The following is a 23,721-nucleotide window of genomic DNA, read 5'->3' as shown; positions in this document are numbered from 1 at the left end:
CCTCCAATCCTGTACCCAGTTTAGTTTTACCTTGGCTTCTGTCTCTGCTCTCCCCGATATCAGTGCTGGTGGTTGCAATTGTATCTGCTAAGGCCATCAGAGACATCTGCTCCATCCGGCTGAGTCCTGGTAAACTGGAATGAAGTAAGTGGCCAGAAAGAACCTGAGCGTGCTCAGGACCAAAGTAAGTTGGACTGTACTGTGAAAGGTCAATGACCCTGGGCTTGGTATTTTCCTCCTCTGTCTCTAACACTTGATCATCAGTCATTAAAGTTGGGATCTGAAAAAGCTCATCATAACTTTCTTTTGACAACTGGTTTGAGTTATTCAAGGTACTCTGATTACTAGACTTCTCTAAAGATGAGTAGCAGCTATCATCATCTGCTGCAAGTAAGGCGTATAAAGGAAGTGGAGGGACAGAATCTATTTCTGTGTAATCCGTATTTTCACTTTTGTTGAAAGCCTGGGGGTCTCTGGTAGTGCTTCCACTAGCACTGATAGTGAGAGACCTGAGGCGGCGCTCGTGATTGGATTCAGCTTCATTCAGAGCCACAACCTCCCCAGCAATGCACTTGACAAGGTGCGACAAGATGGCCTTTGCTCTCCGAACTTTGCCAAGGTCCATGAGTTCCAAAAGCTGCAAGGGATGGTACTGAGGTAAAGTTGGGGAAAGAACATGAGCTGCTTCAAAAAGACCTGAATCTTCCGTATCCACCGAAGGATCGAAGGCAGTTTTCTTTCCACAGATTTTCTGTGCAAGACTGGTCATGGACCGAGTCAGAGTTTTCTTTGGAGGATGTAATCCAGAACTCGATGAATTGCTCTGTTTTATTAAACTTATTATAGATGGAGTGCTCCCATTGTATGAATCTGTTGTAACAGGTTCCTGCTTAGAAGATGGCTGCCACTGGGAATATACATGCATTTCACAATCCATTCCTACCACCAGGATGCCATCCCGGACCCATGATAAAGAAACAGGAAAAGGTGGAGAGCCTTCCACAGAAGAAACCAAGTCCATACTTCTTAAGAGGACGAATTTAGAAAGAGGCACAGCTTTAGTGCTCTCCCAGAGAGGAAAGGCTAGGCTCTCCTTACCAGCCTGTTCTTGTACCTTGCCAGCCAGGGGTCCATACATAAAAAGTTTTGATCCAATTCCTACAGTAAGGATATGAGAACCATCTTCTCTAGACATCCAATCTAAGTGAACTAAATGCTTTGTGTTTGAGGTGATACTCTCTTTACTGGATAAAAACACCTCTTGTTTATTATAAGCCACTAAATTGCTATCGATACTAATACCAGAATCTAACACTGTATTCAATTCATCTAAATGAATCGTCTGTTCAAGGACCCAACATGAACCTCCTGTAGACTCACATTCAAAAATACTGACATGCATCAGAAAGTCCTGAGAAGACCTACTATTAGATGCAGGCTGCTTATACGCTACTGCTAACCGATTTGTATGTGCGCAGCTAACTTCTACAGGCCTACCAGGGACGGTTATACTACTATTGCTATGAAGTCCATCTTCGATAAGTAATGGCCATTCTTCCCAAATGTATACAAGATCCATTTTTCCATTCTTTGTTGTGTCAGATTCTCCATCTGTTACTCTGCATCTCCAGAATCTTACTTTCTCATCCGAACATGAAGTTGCCAATAAATAAGGAGCACTGCACACAGGATATATGGAAGAAGAACTCAGATGTCCTAAAATAAAAATAATCTATTAACAAAATGTCATATTTGGTTAAATATTTTTTTCGTGTACCAAAGGTTTTAGTCTTTGTATAGACTACTGGTAACAAGACAGCCTACATTTAAGAGTCAACAAGATCAGTAAAAAGCTTTTAATGACATCAAAAAGGTACACAAAAAGGGAAATATTACCAAATCCTAGAGCTGAAAGAGAACTCTGAGGTAACTTCAATTCCTGAATTTTGTAGGTAAGGACCCTTGAACAAATGTGTGTAGTATCTTACGCTAAATCAAACAACTAGAATAAGACAGAATTAGAAAATCTGAATTCTAGTCCTGCCTCTCAGGCCAGCATTCTTTTCACCCAATTCTTAACAATTGCATTTTAAAGATACCAATACATTTTTAAAACTGTGTCAACATTTATTGACTCCTCCCCTTCAGTGTTTTTACCATTTTGTGAGCAGCCCATGCTTACCTATGTACTACATGGGCCCTCCATAACTGAGGGGTATTTGATACTACTGATGTCACTTAGATTCCTAAGCGGGATAAAACATTTGCTGTCCTTAATGTAATTATATACTCTTAATTTCCTAAGCCACGGGCAAGCTTTCTTTTTCTTTAAGATAGTAGAGACTATTTTAGGCTTTACTAGCCACAGAGTTTCTGCTGCAACTATTCCACCCTGCCAATCGAGAGCAAAAGCAGGTACACCCAAAAGTAAACCAGAGGTGTGGCTAGATTCAATCAAATGTATTTACAAAACAGGTAGGTGGCCCACAGTTTGCCAACCCCTGTTCTAAATTACTAAATATAAACTACTAATTATAATATAAAAATGTTATACAGGACATTCATCATATTTTCAAAGCATTTCAACATAATTTTAATAATTTTTTTAAAAAAGTCCTCAAGGAGTACAGCAGTGCTGCAGAAGGGCACAATTAGCACTGCCCAATGGTATCTCTGAGCTGAACAGAGAACAGCTTACCCTCCTAAGAGACCCGATTAAAAACAAAATTCTTAACACTAGCATTTACTGTATGCTGTTTTTGCCAAACAAAACGAATTTCTTCTTTCTCCCTAGAACTCCTCTTCTTCTGCCAAATATTTCTCTTACATTTGCCGTATGTTCTACCTGGAGTTCAGCAGTGAAGATCATACTGTTTTGGCTAAGGGAATAGCTCTGAAAATTGTGTCAATGCAAACACCATTTTTTTTCAAACTTTAACTTTCTTTGCACTGATGCCTCTTTTAGTAAAATATACAAAAACGCAGAATTAAGAGTTATCAGAACACTGTTAATACCCCAATTCCTGCTAGAAATTAGAAAAGATTAAGTACCTGATAACACAGCACTGAAAAGCATTAAGTCATCAGTCCAAAAAATGACAGAGAAGTAGAAAAGACCAAAAATGCACACTCTGACTACAAAAAACAAAGAACTGGGATAAAAGAGGGATTTTGTGTTGGTTTTCTCGATACCCTAGAATTGTGGTTCATGATCTATGTCATCTATTGTGTGCAATTAGAGTCACCTGGGACCCTTGTTAAAACAGCCTGGTACGTGCACCCCAGAGTTTGTGATTCAGTAAATCCTGGGTATAGTCCAAGAATTTTTATTTCTAACAAGGTGCCAGATAATGCTGATGCTGCCGGTCTGAGGACCACATTTTGAGAACCACTGCACTAGGATAAGGATGATAAATATATACCAGGACCCACAAACTCAGAACCCTTCAGAGTACACAGCTTCAGGCAGTCACTACCAATATTACCAAAGGTGGCAAATAAGGCACAACCTTGTTATTATCTCTGCCCGGGAAACACAGTTTTTCTTCATAAAGGCATCATGAAAATGTTTCAGAAATCAGTACTTAAGACTACAACTAGCTGACAAATGTCAGAATAATCTGAAAACATAATGAGAATTTATTTAAGTTTTCAGCGTAGGGTACTTAAAATAGTATTTCCATTTCTGCTTCCATGTGGATTTACAAACAGAAGTTGTGCCTCTTTTTAAATACCTTACTAAATATTCATGGATTATCAAGTCTGATTAGTCTCTTTCTACAAACTTTACAAACCTGCTGATGGTTTAACACTTATTATTTCAACTCCTTCTGGCAAATTCAACTCTTGGCTATAAACCATTTCTGAAGTCAGAGTCAACTTGCTGGTACTCTGGAGATTTGCTCTGCAAGCCTGATACTTCTGTGAAAAAGGAGATACGATCCTCTCCGGAGAAGAAGAATAATGTTCTTCTGGCTGCCAAAGTGCTTCAGATATTTTTGTATCTACTTTTTCATCTATAAAACATAAGAAAAGAACCAAAAACCGTGGGGGAAGGACCCTGTAAGTATTTTTTTTTTTAAAGATTTTATTTATTCGACAGAGATAGAGACAGCCAGCGAGAGAGGGAACACAAGCAGGGGGAGTGGGAGAGGAAGAAGCAGGCTCATAGTGGAGGAGCCTGATGTGGGGCTCGATCCCATAATGCCGGGATCACGCCCTGAGCCGAAGGCAGATGCTTAACCGCTGTGCCACCCAGGCGCCCCAGGACCCTGTAAGTATTAAAACTGCTGTATTTTATAATCCCAAAGCCTTAGAAAAGATAAGAAAACATATTAATAGGGTTCTTTACGGAAAGAAAATCAGAGAATCCATTTGCTTTTTTAATTAACTGAATAAACTACAATTATTTTCACTCAAAATGAATAGGTTTAAGAAATACGCACTGAACTAGCTAACCATATATAATTTGTTAATTTAAGACAAAAGTTCAAAAGATTTGAAAAAAAAAAAAAAGACTCACCCAATGAGACAGGAATGGACTTTAAATGTAAATTCCACATGTGTAACAATGAACGGTTGTCTTGGGTACACTCTATTACAATTAGGTAGAATTTCTCAGAAAATCCATTAGGTGAGTTTCCTGTTGGTATTAATATTTATCACTATTAACATGGATAAATGAGATAATTTATTAAATATGCCAAGTTAAAATAAATGAATTTTTTAAAAATTACAAAACTCTTACCTAAAGTTCTATATACAAAGTAGCATTATAGAATTCAATCAACTTTTTGATCACATGAATTTGTATTAAATTAAAATTTTAACAATTATATGTATGCTATGCTTTTCATTTTTGAATTGACAGGCTTAAAAAAATCACATATCACAGTAATCACTATCACATGATGTTCACATAGGTTAAACTATAAGGACATTTCTGAACAGGTGGGAACTATGTGACAGATACTTTAAATCAACATATCATGATTAAAACTGTATTGCCAAACATATTTCAAAGTAAATAACTTCCATAATGGAATGACCTATTAATGAAGTTTATCTAAGAACCAAAATAAAAGTATTCATCATTCACATTATTTAAGAAAACTTTTCTTAGTCAAAACTGCATGATTTAAGCAGCATATAAGCTGTTCAAAATAAAAAAACTGCATCTAAAATATAAAATCAGTGATTCATTATTGCCTGGAAAAAAAATTAACTTGGTTTAATGATGGACTTTAATTCAAGTTTTCTCAATTACAAACTAGTTTTTACTATGTAAAAACTTATGTAAAGAAAAATTATAAAAACCTATATAAATCATAGAATATATAAAAATCAGAAAAATAACCACAAACATCTTAAGTTATATTGTGTTAAGAGACTAAATGAAAAGGTAACTTTGGGAATGTGTTCTGGGTGAGTGAGGCATTTAAATTACACGAATTAAGAAGAAGGAGGGGATAAGGGATTATGACTAAAGAAAAAACATCAGAGATCAATCTATTTCTGATAATTTTACTAACAAGAAAGAATGTCCTAAAAATTAAAGGATCTGTGAAATGTTTCTTCTCTTCTTGACATTAGAACAAAGTAAGATGAATGCGTCATACCTTGGGTGTTTTCTGGAAAACCCTGATAATGAAGATGATAGTTTTTAAGTAAAAGTAAGAATTCCCAAAATATTTTAAGAAAAAAATAGGAGAAATATTCAGTTTTAAAGAGAAAAAAATAAATTGAAAATTGAAGAGTCCTAGAAAAGGAAATGTCAGAGTAGATTTAAGATCACAATAAAACTCCACCTTAAGCATAAGAGAGTAATTTCTTTAAAAAAAACCTTAAAGAGATTTGAATCATTAACAATATTAATGTTATCAATATTTCAATATAAAAAAGGAAAAATAAAGAACATTTTGTTGATATAAATAGCCCTTTATCCTGTACCTGACATCTTTATTTCCCATTTTCAGTATCTTTCCACCATTATATTAAGAGCTTACGAAAGCACTATGTTTTGCACAGTTCACCAATTCTCAGGGAAAATGACTAAGTGAAAACAGTGGTAAAAAATTAGACATTCCATGTAACAGTGCAAAACTCATAGTAAAAGAAAAATGGAAAAACATGGAATTAAGAAACAGTGTGTAAGTAAGAAAAATAGTCTGGAACAAATACAGAATGAAAATAGTATTATGTGGGGCTTAATAACGGACTTTTAAAAGCACCAGGCACAAACTGTATGGTTCATTTATAAGGAAAGTCATTTCTGAGGTTGGTTTGGCTCTGTAATTAAAACTGATGACCAAGAGATTTGAGCTTCATTTTGTTCTGTTTTCCTCTGTGCAAAATAACAGTTAATTTTAAGTGGAGGAGTTTAATATAATTTTTTAAATGTTTAACTCTAAAAGTATTAATTAAAACACTTCATCATTAAATTATAACTTGAAGTTTTCAGCTTCTGCTTTAAATTGTAGATTTCTAAAAGGTCAGGCATCCATATTATCCAAATTGTTAGGGCAGGACTATATCCATGCAAAGAGTACTCATATACTACTAATAAAAAAATCTCTATTATGCTTTTTAAAAAATATAATTGACAAACCCCTTTAATTTTTTCATGTTTATTTCCTGGTTTAAGAATTAAAAAAATACTGGGCGCCTGGGTGGCTCAGTCAGTTGAGCATCTGCCTTCGACTCAGGTCATGATCCCAGGGTCCTGGGATCAAGCTCTGCCTTGGGCTCCCTGCTCAGTGGGGAGTCTGCTCCCTCCACTCCTCCCCCTGCTCATGCTCTCTCTCTCTCCAATAAATAAATTAAAATGTTAAAAAAAAAAAAGAGAAAAGAATAAAAAACTGCTGGTATTTATATGGTAAATAAGATCACAAACCTACACAGCAAAATTTAAAGTGCATATAGATATGAAACATACATCAACTTATCTTTATTTACTGTTTAACATACTCTACACAGTATTACTCATTACATAAAAAAATGATTCTTTACCTGCATCAGATAATATTCTGTCTTTTCCCAGACTTTTCTTCTCAAGGTTATTCAAAATGAAATCTTCTTGAAAAACATGAAGCAGCTGGGTTTTTCTGCCTTGCTGAATGTAAATAAACACCAACATAAGTTGACATATATGTTATTTACCTAATGCTGAGTGGCCAAAAAAATAATACTTACAAGTTTGGTAATGGGATCTAACGCGATAATGCATCCTGGCCTGGCTGTTGACTGTTGACTTACGATGTTAAACACTTCACCAACGTATTTCTGTTTTTTAAAAAAAATGGATATCTCCCTTATTAAACAATTAAATTAAAAAATCATTAATAAATAATATGAAATTTCAGTTATAGTAGATAAATAATAAGTAAGTTCAAGTGGGGCTAAATAAATTCACAAGTCACTTTCATTATAAACATTCCAGGACTTAACCTTACTATTCATTACAGGGGAATGAACAGGAGTTACGGGTCAGTCAATGCAGAGAAGAACAAAAGCAATGTGTGGTGATTGTTAGAGGGAAGAATATTTTACCTCTATAAATGTGAAAGACTGACTTCAATGTCACAGAAATGTTCTAAGAATCAATACTTTTTAGGCATTAATTTTGAGGTGAGAAAGATGGAGCTGAAGAAACAAGTTGCTATACTACTTACGTATGCTGATTTCTCAAGCTATGCACGTCCTGACTGCTCTAGTCAAGGCCACATTGTTAAATTTGATCTTCGTCACACTTAATCTATGAGCAGCATTTGATTCTAGTGATCACTCCCTTCCTGAAATAACTGTCCTCACTTGGTTTCCACTATATACCACATTCACCCCGCTTTTAACAATGGGATGCCCCAGGGTTCAATCCTATCACTTCTACTTTCCTTCCGTGATCTCATCCATCTTCACACCTTTAAATTCATTTTCCGACAACTACTTATTTTATAGCTTCAGGTCAAACCTCCCTTTAAATTACAGACTAGCATACTAGATCTCTTGGGTGTCAGTCATCTCAAAATCAACATGTTCAACACTAGGCTCTCAAATCCACCTATTTTTCAAAATCAGCCTCTTAGACATTCCTCTCAACTCAACTCAAAGTCATTCTATTCTTCCCTGTGCTCACACACAAACATGAGGCAGCATCCTCTTTTTCTCACACAAGCTCCACATCCAGTTCAATCCTGCCTATTCAATGTTTAAACCACATTCAGATTTGACCAATTTTATCATCTTTACCACCACCACTTGCTACGATTCTATACCCCTTTGAGTCGCTCCTGGACTACTGTATGTATACTGTACAGATTCCTGCACTGGCCTCTCTGATGCTACTTCTGCTTCCCATGTCTGATCTATACAGCAGCCAGGAAGATCTTTTCAAAACCTAAGTGAGATCATATCAATCTGTCATTATCTTCAATGGTTCCTATGTTATTCACAGTAAAAGCCAAAGTTACCACAATGGTCCAGAAGGGCTTGTAAGATCGGGCTAGGCTAATTTTCTACCTTTATCCCTGCCTACGCTCTACCTCACTTACTCCGCCCCAGCCACGATGTCCTCCTTGCTGCTCCTTTACATACCAAACATGCCCTGACCTCAGGATTTCTGCCCTGGCTGTTTCTCTTCCTAAAATACTCTTTCTCTAAATATCCACATCCATGTCCTTCATTTCCTGCAGGTCCTTACTCAAATGGTACCTTTTCTGTGAGGCTTTTTCTGACCAGCACCTTACCCGGCATTCCCTTCTGCAACACAGTTTCTCTATGTAGTATTTATTGATACATTTTTACCTTTTTTTTTTTCTATACCCCTTTCACTAGAATGTAATCTCAGATTTTTGTCTGTTCTCTTCACATCTAAAATCCCAGCATTTAAATAAGACCTGAAAAATAGAAGGCCCTCAATAAATATACATGTTTCTACTATAACACTGTTATATGTATTTGGAAAAACCTTGCATTCTGAAAAACCACACATTAAAAATAATTCAGGGGAAAGACAGGATTGGAGCAGACCACTGACGCCTATGCAGCTGTATAACCAGAACATTAACAAAAACATTAACTGGTCACTGAGGAGATGGCTTGAATCTCCTAAACAAGAAGCTCAGTATGGCTGAAGGTTACCTCAGGGGATACTGAAAAATACCAGAACTCAGAGTGGAAATACTAGCTTGCTGGAGGCGCTAAGACAATGCAGATGGTGGGTTGCTTTTAGCTGTGCACAGGAAGAAGTGCCACCTGTCACAAGACAAAGGCTTTGCGATGGTGTTGAAGGACTCCTAACTGTACTGCAACCAAGCTGAAAGCTTTTTCCTTTCTTGGTTAAGATCAAAATTCTACTGCTGTAACTCCAGCTCCCACTGCCTTGAAAAAAACTGCAGAGGAACCAACATAACTTCCACATTTATATTGCCAGTAGTCCTCATTTATCTCTGAGCAAAAAAGCATTACAGAAACACATATTGTATGACACTAGACTCTTATTTTTGGAATGAATGAAAGAAATGGTTTCTTTTTAAAGAAGCTGAGAATCGCTGTAATGGTACATTGCAAGTGTGAAGAAAAATAAACTAACTACAAAATATACATCTATTTATTACAAAATTATATGTCACAATTCTAGAACATGCCTAAAAAGTATACACGAAGTATCTGAAACTTCATACTATACACTTAATTTTAAAGGCCATTTACTTACAGAAATGTCAGGATTAGAAAGCTCATACAGAAGTTTCTTGGCATCAATAACAGCTTCATATAATCTCAGATATTGTCCATCACTTGCTACGAAGCATGCACTAGGAGAGTTGCAGTATGCACCTAGAAAGTATTTACAAACATTTAAAATTTAACCCTTAAACGATAATATCAGAAAAGCTAAATTTCTTAAATAAAATTCAGAAAGCTTACCTAGACAGTAACTGGGTATAAGAGTGGGCAGCCAGGCCACATTGGAAAATGCAGAAACATGTAGAGAATTAATCCGGGCAAGTTCAGAAACACCTCCAGAAAAAGACAATGGCCCAACCGGATCAACTCTCCAAAGAATAAGCTCACTATAAACTGCATTGGGATCCTGAAATGTCACGTCAACGCTGCTTTTATTCTGTTGTGCCATAGAACATTCTTCAGTATTTACAGGATCGCAAGGTTGCTTTTGGTTATCAACATCTGGTGTCCTTAGTGCATTATGGTGTGACGTTGTAAGCAATAATGGTAATACTGAGTGGCAAGCCAAATCATTAAGATGAAAGCGATGACCACAATATCTGGATTTGTGAGAAATACTGAGAACTGTAGAAAAAGCAGACTCTTCAGCAAAACTGACCAGCCACTGATTCAGAGAGCCATCAGCATGCTTTGAAATCATCATAACATTGGGAGTAAAAATACTTAATTTTAAACTATTAGTTGATTTACTGTGGCCAGCAGAGATAAGCATTGATGTAGACCGTGTGAGGCTGGCAGGTTTTTGTTTCCCTTGCTGAATAGCCAAGTCAACATTCTTGGTGCAGGCATACATCACTATGCTTTTACAGAGAGAGTTCGCATCACCTGTGGGAAAAGCTACAGGAATTCTGGAAACAAAGGACACCTAGAATTAAGAAAGTAAGCATTAGAACATATGAAATAACACAAGGAAATAATACAAAACAGTACCCACATTTAATGAGAAGCAGCTCTCCAGAGATCATAATAATAGTACCTGGACTTGACGAAACATACCAGGCTGGTATTCGTCCAGCCAATCCACATGCCAAACTAGCAAAGAGCCATCCATGGGATGAATACTGAATAGCATGTCTGCATTTTTACTCCATTCAGACAGAAGTACTTCAATCTGATGATCAATGGCAGCTGATGGTAATGGTACAAAACTTGAATTTGGTACCATTTTATCACTGCCCAATTCCTTTTTTTCATGATTTATTTTCAGATCATCCACACCATCATCCATTTCTATAAGCAAAAGAATTAATGAACCAAGTAAATACAATTAAGCCATTAAGAAAGATCTTTGTAAATGCATTCAAGATGAAAAACATAAAAGCTTTCATATAAACAAGAAATTGGCTCCTCTTTAAAAATAAATTTGCTCCAGGGATATAAGGCCACTAGAGTTAACTCAGCAGTCAGAGGGCCTAGAGGACTGAGTCAGTGGATTAATGGTAGAGGCCTGATACTGGACTGGAAAATAGGTAAACTGGTTGTACCACAATTCAGAAGTAAAACATACTACACTTCCCTGGACCTTAGTTTTTCTCAATGAAGGAGGAAGAACTGAGTCTACAATTCTGGGGTGAATTATTCAAATATACTATTGGAGTGTAATTTGTACTTTCTTCATAATATTGGATTTTTTAAAACGTGAGTCTGCTACACTAGAGATGCTCTAGGTATATGCACTTATAACTGATACAATGCCTTAAAGAAACTATTGTAAAGAAATACATTTACAGTGTCCAATTTCCAGATTTCCTTCTATACACAGGTAATTTCTAACAAGTTCCCAGGTAATGTCAATGCTACCAGGCCACAGACAGTCCTTTAAGTAGCTAGGCCCTAGCGACTGACAGAAGCATAAGCATAGAGAGCCTGTATTATTCTCTAAGAGAAAGACACTGGGAACAGGAATACCAATACCGGATTATTAACTGACTAGTCCAAAGTTGTATTAAGACACTGCAATTTTGAGTTTCTGAAGCTAGTAGCTAGTGTTACCCCAATATAAAAATCTTAGCTATTGTCAACAAAACTTAACATTTTTTTTATCCTTCTTAAAGCTTTACCTTCATCAGATTTTACATCTGCCTGATTAGAGTCTTCCACACTGGCCTCAGAAGATGGTTGTTCAAAACTTTTTCTAAGTTGCTGTAAAAAGACTTCCATGGACAAAGTAAAATGCAACTCTTTGTTGTTCAGCCAGTGTACCACAAAAGGCCCACTCTTCTCATTATTTTCACTTAGACTTAGAGATGTGATAGAAGGAAGAAGTGGAATGTCTATAAAGAACAACAAAACACACACACGTAATTAATATTTCTATCATTCCAGCGTACAAAACATTTCATGTCTCCTATTTTTACTACTGCTAATCTGTAAACCTCTGTACTAGATTTTAAATAAGACTCCCAATATAATGTTTGCCATGATTATTATCAATGATCACAGCTTTAAAAATGGTAAATTTAACATAACTATTAAAAAGGAAAACAATTACATATTCTAGGTCATAGAACATAATTTATTTATATATACATAGATATTTTCTTCAGTTCAAAAATATTCTCATTAAGAAATAAATCTATAATTTGTAGACATGTTAAGAGGAAAGTATCTTTAAAAATTTCTCCAAGAAAAAAATGCCTTCAATACGTCAAAGGAATAAGTGACTTATCTCAATTTTAACAACTTATTAACTTAAGTTTTTAAATGACCTACCTAACGCTAAGCTAGATAATGCCAATTTATTAGCATCAAGATTCAAGTTGGAAAGTAGAAACTGAGATCCCCATCTTATACTCAAGGAAGGCATTCAAGACAAAACCAGGTAAAAAAATTCTTTCTTCGTATTATTTTTCATCTAATTGTTAAATTAAGTATATTGAAGTACAAATTCAGAGTAAATTGTGACAAATGATAATCCCTAATTAATAGAGAGGTGAAGAAAAGTTTGTCTACCATACTAAATCACATCTAAACTAAATCATGCTGGAATCTGCTGAACAGTAAAGGCTAAAATGGATTCAGGGAAGGTAAACTATTTTCCACAGAACAAATTTGTTGATTTTTTTTAAAAGAAAAGAAAAATAATTTGACTTAATTACCTGCTGGAACAATGTATCAATTATTAGACACCAATAAAAACAGTATTATAGAGAATGGATGATAAAGGAAAGGATAAAAGAAACTTTCTCCTATTCTTTCTGTTGGAGGAAAGTTCTAAGAGTTCATAGATATATCCAATTCAATCCAAGAGCTCTGTTTATAAATGCAGATTCATTACTATAATTACTTGATTAGTATTTATCTATCCCCTTCCTAATGATAGGCTTCAGGAGAGCAAGGATCACACCAGTTTCCAACACCACTATACCTTCAGTTCCTACCACTATCTCTAGTTGCTATTTGGCACAGGCTAAACACTTAGTAAAAGTCTTGAGGGACTGTACTGCCAATCCTATTATACCTAGGTGGATATACATTAGTGCCAGAGAATCAAAGAGGCCCTCAAGAATCTTATTCAGTATGATTTTCTGATTTTCAAGTTACAATCAACACAAGAGAAATCAGCAATGACTCTAGGAGACCACAGGCCTAGCTGTTAAATATGCGAAGCAGAGGCTAATGCAGGCTTTTAGCAGCAGTATTCTCAGTAAAAGGAACCTTACCATTTCTTCTATCTCCTGACCTCAAAGAATTTCATTAAAGCCATTTTTTATGAGAGATCATCAGGGTAAGGGCATAAGAACTAGAATTAAAAGAACATGCTCTTATGAGCTCTTCTCCTCTATTTCTATTGATGGGCAAAGAAGTGAAGCTCTATCTGAAAGTTTGGCCTTGAACAAGAAACACAGCATCCAGAAAGGTCATTCCAAAAGGTCTAACTCAGGGAAAAGAGACCTCCATAGTGTCTAATCTAGCTGCTAATAATATTATTCTGCTTTGATTTGTTCTACCTATATGGATTTTCCTTAAGGACCTATTATCTAAAGAAAGGTTTCAGAGTTTTCCTAATTGGAAAGTTGTCAAGGAGATGCTACACTGGAACTTAGGGTTTATTTTTCTGTAACCCCTCAGCCTTTTCCACTAAAGGTAAGAATCCAAGCTTTATTTATTCTCAAAATGTTGTCCTTTATTCAGAAGAGACTTTCACAACAACTCCAGTAGTCTCAGAGCTGCCTCTGGGTATTACAAGCACTGACAGTGTATGTTTTTTGATAAGGGTAAGGGTATTTCCCAAGCCTATATAAAGTTTTACTAAAAATAGTTCAGTATCGTCCCCCTTCATTTTCTTGGCTCATGGATTCTTTTAGAGTTGGGACTGTTGTTAACCAAATGAAAGCTAAGAAAATCAGCAAATACTCTTTATTCCTGGTGGAAGTATCTCTACCGTTAACTTACCAGAACGTTTCTCACTTTGATTCAGGTAACTAATGAACCACATTTATTGTTATGTTTCCTTGAAGAATGTAATATTACTTCAAATCTAGGGAGACAAACTGTAAGAGACGCTTAGCCATAGGTAACAAACTGAGGGTTGCTGGAGGGGAAAGGATGGGAGGATGGGGCAACTGGGTGATGGACATCAAGAAGGGCACTGGGTGTTATGTAAGACTGATGAATCACTGAACTCCACCTCTGAAACTAATAATACACTATATATTAGTTAACTGAATTTAAATAATAAAAAATAAATTAAATTAATGGAATATTAAAAAAATAGGTAATGCTTATTTTATGCATAAGAGTATCTCCATATATACAAAAACCCAATAGTGGTTAGCTATAGGGGAGAAGGACTAGGGTGGGGCAAAGGTGAAAAGAGGCTTTCACTTTCCACTTTCTGTACAGATGGTATTTATCATGTGCAAATACTGTTTTTAATCTTTTCCCCAGTAATATTCCAAGATTCCACTTTAAATGCCACAACTCTGATCATTTGTTTTATAAACTCACAGAAAACATTTACTGAAAGATGAGCACTTTAAATCTTCAAATTCACAGATAAATGCAGATATTCTAGATTTTTAAAAATCTGTCTAATAGTACATATTTGACTACGGGAGGTAAGTTTCTTAATTCTGCCAGTTATAACTTCTACATATTTCTGCCCTATTTCTGGAAGATCGCCTAAGATCAAGCATTAGACACAATGGTTTTATTTTAACGACTCTACAATAGTTAAAAAATACTATTCTGTGGTGTTAACCTGTTAAGTGTTAGCTCAGATCTCAACTTTTAAATAAACTAATTAAGAATCTCAATGACTTATTAAGATCTTAATCATAAACCAAATCATAGCTTTAAAAAGCAAGTAAGCAAAGACCTATTTTTGTGTAATTAATGAGCTGGCTATAATGAAAAGTTAGATAAGCAAGTCACCTTCAATTTATTACTTATTCAAAACCAGAAATAAAATATCTTTCTTATAAAATTAATTTGCTCAAGTCCAAGAACAGTTGTTGAACAGTGTTCTATTACCTGTGGCTGGGTTGATGCTGGCGGCAATGTGGAAGTGGCAAAGTGCGTTGGCATGCAGTGGAGCATTCCTGTGGACAAGATGAGGGTCCTGCTGGTGTGGCAGGTACCCCGTATGTGCTACAACAGCAAGTGATCTCCTATGACCTCTGCGAAAATGTCTCAGATTTACCTGTATGAGTAAAAACAAAGTAAAACCAGTGGCTACAATGTCATAAGCACATATATTTATCGGTTACAAAATGATTGTTAGACATTATTCTCGATTTCATTTTTCCATTTTAATTAACTAATTTTTAATTCCAGTATAATTAACATCATTATGTTAGTTTGAGGTGTACAATATGGTGATTCAACAATTCCATACATTACTCAGTGCTCATCATGGTAAGTGTACTCTTAATTCCCTTCACCTATTTCACCCATCCTCACACCCACTTCCCCCCAGGTAACCATCTCTTTGGTTTTTTATCTCTTTTTTCTTTGTTCCTTTCTTTTGTTTTTTAAATTCCACATATGAGTGAAAGCATATGGTATTTGCCTGACTCTGACTGACTTATTTCATATATTTTCTATTTCAGATGAGTTTATATGTACAAACATCTTTCAGTGCTTTTGTGCAGCAAATTTAAAACCTGAAGAATAAGCTTAGCACTAAACTGCCTAACTTCTTTTAACAATCACAGAATATTTTGCAATTTTTATTTGGTTTATTTTCTGATAATTAATTGTTATAAAACAAAAATACACAACGTGTCTGTGGATAATGATGTCTCTATGCATACTGCTCCCTTTGCATCCAGTTTACTCCCTATGAGCATAAAGCATTGAACAACATCGCCATCATACATTAAGATGATATTTCAAGTATCATGGTTAATCCGCTAAGCTTCTTCACAGAGATCGTGACATCTGACCCATAAGGCAGAGTGCTGATATCTGTTTATTCTCATCTTTCATATGATAAAATAGTTTCTACAGGATGCAAGGTCATCTAAACATAGAATGAGAGTCTTCTTTCCTTGAATAATACTTTCCCTTGAATAATATTCTTTCCCTGAATAATACTTTCAGGTATTATTACACATAACCATTTTATCAGTTGTTAAGTCTCCAGGCAATATATATTTAATTATATTCTGAGCCCTGAGAATACTCTCCAAATTTGACAAATAGTTTTTCCGTAATTATACAAAGCATTCAAAGACAAATCACTTTTCGATCTGTTTTCCATATCAAGAAAATAAGAATCTGTATTACTAGTCTATGTTCAATTAATTTAAACATCAAAAATTTACTTTTACTTTCTATACTAATCATTAAAATAAACACTTCAAGGGGCACCTGGGTGGTTCAGGCAGTTGAGTGTCAGACTCGATTTCAGCTCGGGTCATTATCTCAGGGTCATGAGACTGAGGCCCTGGTTGGGCTCCAAGCTGGGCATGGAGACTACTTAGGATTCTCTCTCTCCCTTTCCCCCTGCACCCCGCCCCACTGTACTCTCTCGTTCTCTCCAAAAAACAAAACAAAACACAAAAAACCCCACAAAAACAAACAAAACAAAAAACTTCAAGTTCCGGGAGGTTCTAAAGATTAACAAATATAGAACAGAATCGGATAAACTATTCTAATCATTCCTGTAATTATGACAGGACAAAACACCCCAACCTCTAAACCAAGTAAAAATATAAATAATTCTTACAGTCAAATCTTTGCACTCTCAGATTTTCATTTGTTATTTTAGCTAAGTGTGATCTTCCTTTTGTTATCATCAGTTAACCTAAGATTAATTTCATAATTATAAGTAGTTTTATGCTCTTAAATACTTAAGCATATTTTTGGGGTGCCTGGGTGGCACAGCGGTTAAGCGTCTGCCTTCAGCTCAGGGCGTGATCCCGGCGTTGTGGGATCGAGCCCCACATCAGGCTCCTCCACTATGAGCCTGCTTCTTCCTCTCCCACTCCCCCTGCTTGTGTTCCCTCTCTCGCTGGCTGTGTCTATCTCTGTTAAATAAATAAATAAAATCTTTAAAAAAAATTTAAAAAAAAGTTTTCTGAGAATTGTTTTCCTTATATGTTTTTCATAACTAACCATATAACTTGCAATATTAATTAGGATGAATGTTACAAAAAAGGCAATGTACAAAAGGTTTTAAAACTTGTAGGAAATAACATCTAACAAAAATACTTACATCCAAAGCATTTTGAACTCGTTCTTTACTGGAAGCATTTCTTTTGAAGTTATTTGTTAAATTAATTGGTTCCACCCAATGGTTGCAGTCACCTCCATATAACAAACAATCATTTGGTAAAAATGTCTCTACCCAAAGACGACATACATTATCTTTGCAGCAAGTCAACAATACATTACATACAGAGGCCCTGAGGAATAAAAAGATTTTAGAGGAAAAAATATAAATTTCACACATTCTACAGTGTTTCTGTAATTAATTAAACACAACAAAGGTACTGATGAAGAAAATGTCAATATACACTTATGCAATGTATTCAGTCAAAACCATTAAAATTGAGTGGGCATTTGATTTCATCACAGCAAATACCTGCTAACCCATTTCTTTTCTGCCTAGAATTTGGTAGTTCCTGTTTTAAGAAAAGATTCTTCTTACAGCCAAAGAACAAAGACTGAGACAATGCCATAATCTTTCAGTCACTAAGCAAGGGAAAAAACCTACATCTTCTTTTAAAATGTTGTGATTTATTCAGTGGATGGTTACCATTCAGATTCCTTCATAATACTTCATTTTTACTTTCTGTAAAGCTACAAGCACACCGGTCAGTAACAAGCTACACTAACTATTTAGTACACTTATTCTCTCCTTGCTCAACATTTGCAAAAAGCAATGACTACATGAATAGAAAAATCACAATAAAATAATTACTAGTCACCTCCTTCCTTATTCTTGACTTCTACTGAATTCATTGTCTTTCCAGTCACAAAATAAAAGCAAGATCAATTACATACATATTAATAAACCCCATCAGCATCGGGAGTTCAAAGGTTGAACCCCCATCAACAAAGACTACCTTTATTGGGTAACTCATCAAAAAAAAAAAAGGAAAGAAAGAAAAAGAAGTCACAATGTCCTGTAGTAGACACATATTCAAACTAATCAGACTGAAAAACAACAATCAGTACAAGACTTCTATCAATTAACTCAGTAAGTTAAAGAAAAATAAAGCGGAAATCAAAATATTTTGTAGTAGTCGCTTTGTTAAACCTATCTGCTTGATTTAAAAAAAGAACTCTAACAAAGGGGAAGAAAAAGGAGGCCATCATGTTTTATGTGAGTTGCTCTCCCCTTCAGCTCCCGTCCTCTGTTCTCTCACCTCTCCCTTCCCCACTCCTTCCTCTGCCTACCCTCCTGCCTTTCCCCCATTTCCATCTACTCTCTGAGCCTCCCCTCTCTGTGCTCTCCCCCAGGGCTCTGCTTCTCAGCCTCTCCAGGCCACTCTCCCTTTGCACCTCTCCCCACGTGCTAGGGCCCCTCCTTCTTTCCTTTCTAAATTCTGTTTCTCCTTCCTTTCCCCACCCTCATGTCTTTCCCTCCTTCTTCACTTTTTCTCTGTCCCCTTCTGACCTCCTACCTCCTTCCTTCTCTCCGTGTTTATCTAGCACATTCACATACACAGAGGCAGTGACAAGGAGATTAAAAGTAGGCAATCAGAAACAGAAGAAAATACATCAAAAGGCAATATGGAAAGCTGAAGGCTTGCAGTGCCCATCTGTAACTGGCAGAATGTGCAGACTTATGAAAGAAGAGCAGAAGGTAGTAGACTGAAGTAATAAATAGAGAGCAATCAGAAGAGGCATAAGAACTTAGACAAAAGGAACAAAACAAGCAAGAAAGATGCACAACTCTGAAGCCTGGAGAGGGTTTTGACCTGGGAGTGTGGGTAGCCCCAGGTGATCCTCCTCAGGATACTAGGCCTTATAGACAATCAGTACGAAGAGGTGCCAGGTAATCTAAGGAGAGCAGGTAAGAAATACCCTGCTCTGTCTGAGGCATTTCTCCGGCAATACCTCCTGTCCTTACATCTTAACAGGGTACCTTATTTTCTCTTCAATGGCACATCATATTTAGGTATGACCGCTCCCTCAAGATAAAAGGTGTGAAAGACAACCACATGATGGTAAGTGTCTGCAACACCTGTCCTTTCTTGATGTAACAACAGGCTAAGATGGTTTTGAAACTAGCTGTCTAGAACCAAATTTTCGGATGTTTTGGGGAGGGTATAACAAACCTCCCAACTTACCCTACATTCATCAGCGTTCAGTTAGTGAAGAAGTATATACTCATTACAAACACTACCCCATCCTTCTCTCTCGAGCCAGTAGTACCCTTGCATAAAGTATTACCATTTGGCTAAGTACCTTAATTTTATGTGAAAAACAATGCACGTGTATAGCCCAGTGAAAATGCCTTATCAGAAAGAGCAATGGAGGGGCGCCTGGGTGGCACAGTGGTTAAGCGTCTGCCTTCGGCTCAGGGCGTGATCCCGGCGTTATGGGATCGAGCCCCACATCAGGCTCCTCTGCTATGAGCCTGCTTCTTCCTCTCCCACTCCCCCTGCTTGTGTTCCCTCTCTCGCTGGCTGTCTCTCTCTCTGTCAAATAAATAAATAAAATCTTAAAAAAAAAAAAAAAAAGAAAGAGCAATGGTTCTTGATTTTAATGGGATCTCTGTCATTTTCATGAGAAAGGGTCAGCCTTCCCACCATATACCTGTAGGCAGCTGGTAAAGCAAAAATGAAATGTACAAGAGCTCAGGGAGATTAGCTGGTTCTTAAATGCCATGGACCAAAAGTAAAATTCTTGAGACCTCCAAGAGATACCCTAACAAACAGAAAATTCTAGTTCCATAACACAGTTCTTTATGCTGCAGAATATAGTTGGTAGGGATAAAATGAACACAGGCAGGAACAGAAATTGATATGTCTCGCTGGTGTTATCAGGCATTTGTCATGGCCCAGGGTAAGGCATCTGCCTCTGCCTCCACTGTGATCACTTGTACCATTACTGAGTGAACTAGGTCAGGAACAGATGTGACTGTCCTCTCTCAAAGATACAATACTTCACAAATCCCTTTTTTAGTTCTCTTGTGGTCTAACCACGTGCAAATGAAAACACTTGTCTGTATCAGAAGAAATCAGTCTCTAAAATGATGTAATCTTCATGGTTTGTGATGACAGTTACTTTTATTGGGGCCATACAACTTTTAAAACGAGAATTAACATATGCCAGAGCTCATTATATTCTAAACAGATTTTTATATACATTGGCAATGATCTCAGGAGTACTGGAGCAATAGTTCTCAAAGGGAAGCCAGCTTTTGCTAACCATAGATTCTCCACACTACTCTCCCTTAGCCTGAAGACTCAGGCACATGCTCCTAACAAGAGAACCATTACTGTTGCTACAGTGTCCTACTCCTACGCTTTATTGCACTAGTCAGCTGAGGTAGGAAGAATTGTAGCTACTGTACTAGAAAAAGCTCAAAAAAATCAGGTAACAATGATGGAAACCTGTCATTCTACATTTGTCTAAAACCATACAGTGCACAAAACCAAGAGCAAACCATAATCTAAACTATGGACTTTTACATGATAATGTGTTGATGCAGGCTCATCAGTTATAACTATCCCACTCTGGGGGAGGCTATCTATGCATGTGTGAGTACAAGGGATATATGCGAAATCTCTCTACCTTGCCCTCAATTTTAAACTACTCTTTAAAAATCAGTCTTGATATACATTTTTAAATAAAAAAATCTGGATATACTCTGCTGGCTCAGAAGACCAAAACTTAAGTCAACAAATGACCCAGGTGTCCTACTAAAGATCAGGGATAAAAGATTAAGGGAAAAACTGTACTGCTCCATGATGTGGCCAAATTGAAAATGGCCATGAAACAAAAAGCAATTTCTACCTACACTTAAGAAACAGGTCTCTGTATCTTACTAAGTATAGGCAAAAATTCAATGGGATATCAGGTCTTGCAAGGTCACAGGAAAGAAAGGAAGTATTGAGAGGTGCGCTCACGCATGCATGTATAGGCCAAACTAATACCTAGTTCAGGGCACAGTAATCTATTACTGCACACTCTTTTCCACAAAGATGTCGGATACAGTTAAAGAAATGTTTGAGGCCTCACGGTATATCCTCTCAATAAAACTGTTAAAAACAAAAAGGAAACCAGAGGAGATACACAGAGAAGTTACCAAATTAGGGAGCGAAATGTGAAAAACTCCACAAAAATGGCAATATGGGGAATGACTAAAAAACAAAAGAACGGGACACCTAACACAGAGAAGGAAAGATGTACAACTCTGTCACTTAAAGGCATCAAAGATGGAAGTAAAGTATCCTTTCACATGGCTCTCCTCTGAAGCATCAATCATAGCTGACCCATGGCTAGACATCTGCAGGCCAAGGACTGTGTAATATTACTAAAATCTTCCTAGGCAATAGCTATAGATTCTTAAAGTGAGAAGAGCAATCAATGTCAAAATGACATTCTCTTAATACACAGACAAAGTAACTAAATCGCTGACCTAGGCATGTATTTGCTTGTTTTACGCCAGGAAAATCCATTTACAGCTCGAGGATGGGCCAGATATACAAAGGAAAAGTCCATTTCTCCTTGGGAGTGTTTTTCTGAACTTTTATCCGGAGAGGTAACAGCTGTCCGCCAGTTTTCTACATTATACCATACCTTTAAAAGACAGTCATCCTAATGAGAAAAAAAAAAGAAAAACATCCACATCAGAATTAAATTAAAGATTCAGTCAAACAGCAAAGGTAAGAATTTTCTCCCCAATCACAGAACTTTAGGGATGAGAGGAATGGTGGGGTCCAGAGGAACTGAGAAGAAAATCTCTAATTCTGATACTTTTCTTTCAGCATTCCATAATTGTGTTTTGAGAATTAAAGTGCGTGAATGTATACTTTGTAAGGAATGGATCAAGGAAAATGCTAGTTATCATACACTATGCTAAATGGAGTCACTGAAGAAGACTGATAGATGAAGGGCTCATTTTCCCACTTAGCCAAACATCAAATAAGAAATCATTACCACCAGCAGGCTTATGAAGACTGCTAATTTTTGAAAACAAGAGTTTTCATCAAGTATCATATGAATGTTCAAAGTAAATGTTGGCAATGATAATAATGAGTTAATAGCTACTACTATATAAAATATTCTAAGTACAATTAAAATGGCATCTCTTAATTTGGGGAGTAAGGGAAAAACAAGGGGACTAGAATGTACCAGGTTCTGCTTTTAAGCTATAATTGCATTCTGATGCTTACAGTCAACCAGAATAAACAGCTTCACTTCTCTCCTAACAAAAACCTCCCTGAGGATTTAGGGTATCTCACATCCTCTGTCTACAGAAAGCTACAATCCATGAGAACAATGAACTTCACACATGGAGTTGTAAAAGTGAACTATTCGGTGAACCAATAATTACAAATAAATAATTTCAAGGAAATATACTATTCTGACATCAGCAGGTAAAAACGTGAAAATGATTACAAATATCCTCCTAGAAAGTCTGTAAGTTCTTGTATTTGCTCAAAAAGATTAACCACTGGACCAATATCAAAAAGTTGGTAAATGGCAGATTTATATCCAGATATACCTTTAAGTCTTTGTTTCAATTATACCATATTGCCTTTTAACACAATAATATTTAGCCAATTTTTGCATTTAACATTTTAATAGAAAATATTTTCAATGTAAATAAATTAATGAAGCCAGTTCATGTTTCTGATGTCTCAAAATAAACCAATAGCAATAGCATTTTCACAAATTACCTTCCCAGCAGTGGCAAAAAATTCTCCATCTGGTGAAAATTTCATTAAATGAATTTGGGAAGCAGTTCTGTAAATCAAACAGGTAAGAAATAATTTTTAAGGAAAATTAGAGAGAATTCAATATTACTTCTATAAACTACGTTCAGCAACTTGCTTCAAATAATGGAAAATTTTGTGATAACACAAGTTTCAAACTCAATTTTAAGTATACCTCACATATATAAAATAAAAAGTATAAATGTTTAAATTAAATATAAAAATTATTTTATGTGAAATTATCTAAGAATCTTGCAAGAATGACTGCTATTATCAGTCTTTAAAGCATAGGACAAAGAATCATAGCTCTCATTGCCTTAGAATATGAGAAAGAGAAAGATTTCATTTTCCAGTTTGGAAATCTAATTTTCAAAGCCATTAGATACCTATATTTTAACATACACTTTCATGGACAATACATCAAGATTTTGAAATGAATTCTCGCTTAAGGTAGCATTTACCTAATTAAAGATTATGTGCGGGATACTGGGGGACTTGCAAGCTGGCTGGAGTCAGCCTCCCGGCTTCACCTACACACTTGGTGCACACTTGCCTTTTTCTTCTTCAAGCAGCTTTGGCTCTTGTCCCTTCATTGCCTTCCCTTCCGGCTACCCTGTACACTGATCTCAAGACCACC

At 36.2% G+C, this 23,721-nt stretch overlaps 1 protein-coding gene across 4 annotated transcripts in view; it reads right to left on the bottom strand.

Moving 5' to 3' along the window:
• DMXL1 (Dmx like 1) overlaps positions 1–23,721 on the bottom strand; it is a 127,984-nt gene that overhangs the window by 74,035 nt on the left and 30,228 nt on the right. For all 4 annotated transcript variants that reach the window (XM_026507808.4, XM_044387346.3, XM_044387347.3 and 1 more), the window contains exons 6-18: positions 23,049–23,115; positions 21,785–21,963; positions 17,405–17,594; positions 15,217–15,385; positions 11,802–12,014; positions 10,718–10,971; positions 9,922–10,606; positions 9,710–9,831; positions 7,192–7,281; positions 7,009–7,111; positions 4,523–4,642; positions 3,795–4,016; positions 31–1,716 (exon numbers count right to left, since the gene is read on the bottom strand). In XM_026507808.4, coding sequence (XP_026363593.1) covers positions 31–1,716; positions 3,795–4,016; positions 4,523–4,642; positions 7,009–7,111; positions 7,192–7,281; positions 9,710–9,831; positions 9,922–10,606; positions 10,718–10,971; positions 11,802–12,014; positions 15,217–15,385; positions 17,405–17,594; positions 21,785–21,963; positions 23,049–23,115 — 4,100 coding nt within the window. The remainder of the gene's footprint in view (positions 1–30; positions 1,717–3,794; positions 4,017–4,522; positions 4,643–7,008; positions 7,112–7,191; positions 7,282–9,709; positions 9,832–9,921; positions 10,607–10,717; positions 10,972–11,801; positions 12,015–15,216; positions 15,386–17,404; positions 17,595–21,784; positions 21,964–23,048; positions 23,116–23,721) is intronic.

The sequence above is a fragment of the Ursus arctos genome, unplaced genomic scaffold (genome assembly GCF_023065955.2).
Source record: "Ursus arctos isolate Adak ecotype North America unplaced genomic scaffold, UrsArc2.0 scaffold_5, whole genome shotgun sequence".
Classification (NCBI taxonomy): Eukaryota; Metazoa; Chordata; class Mammalia; order Carnivora; family Ursidae; genus Ursus; species Ursus arctos.
Note: the sequence above shows the minus strand (reverse complement) of the source record. Positions and strands in the feature narration are given on the sequence as shown.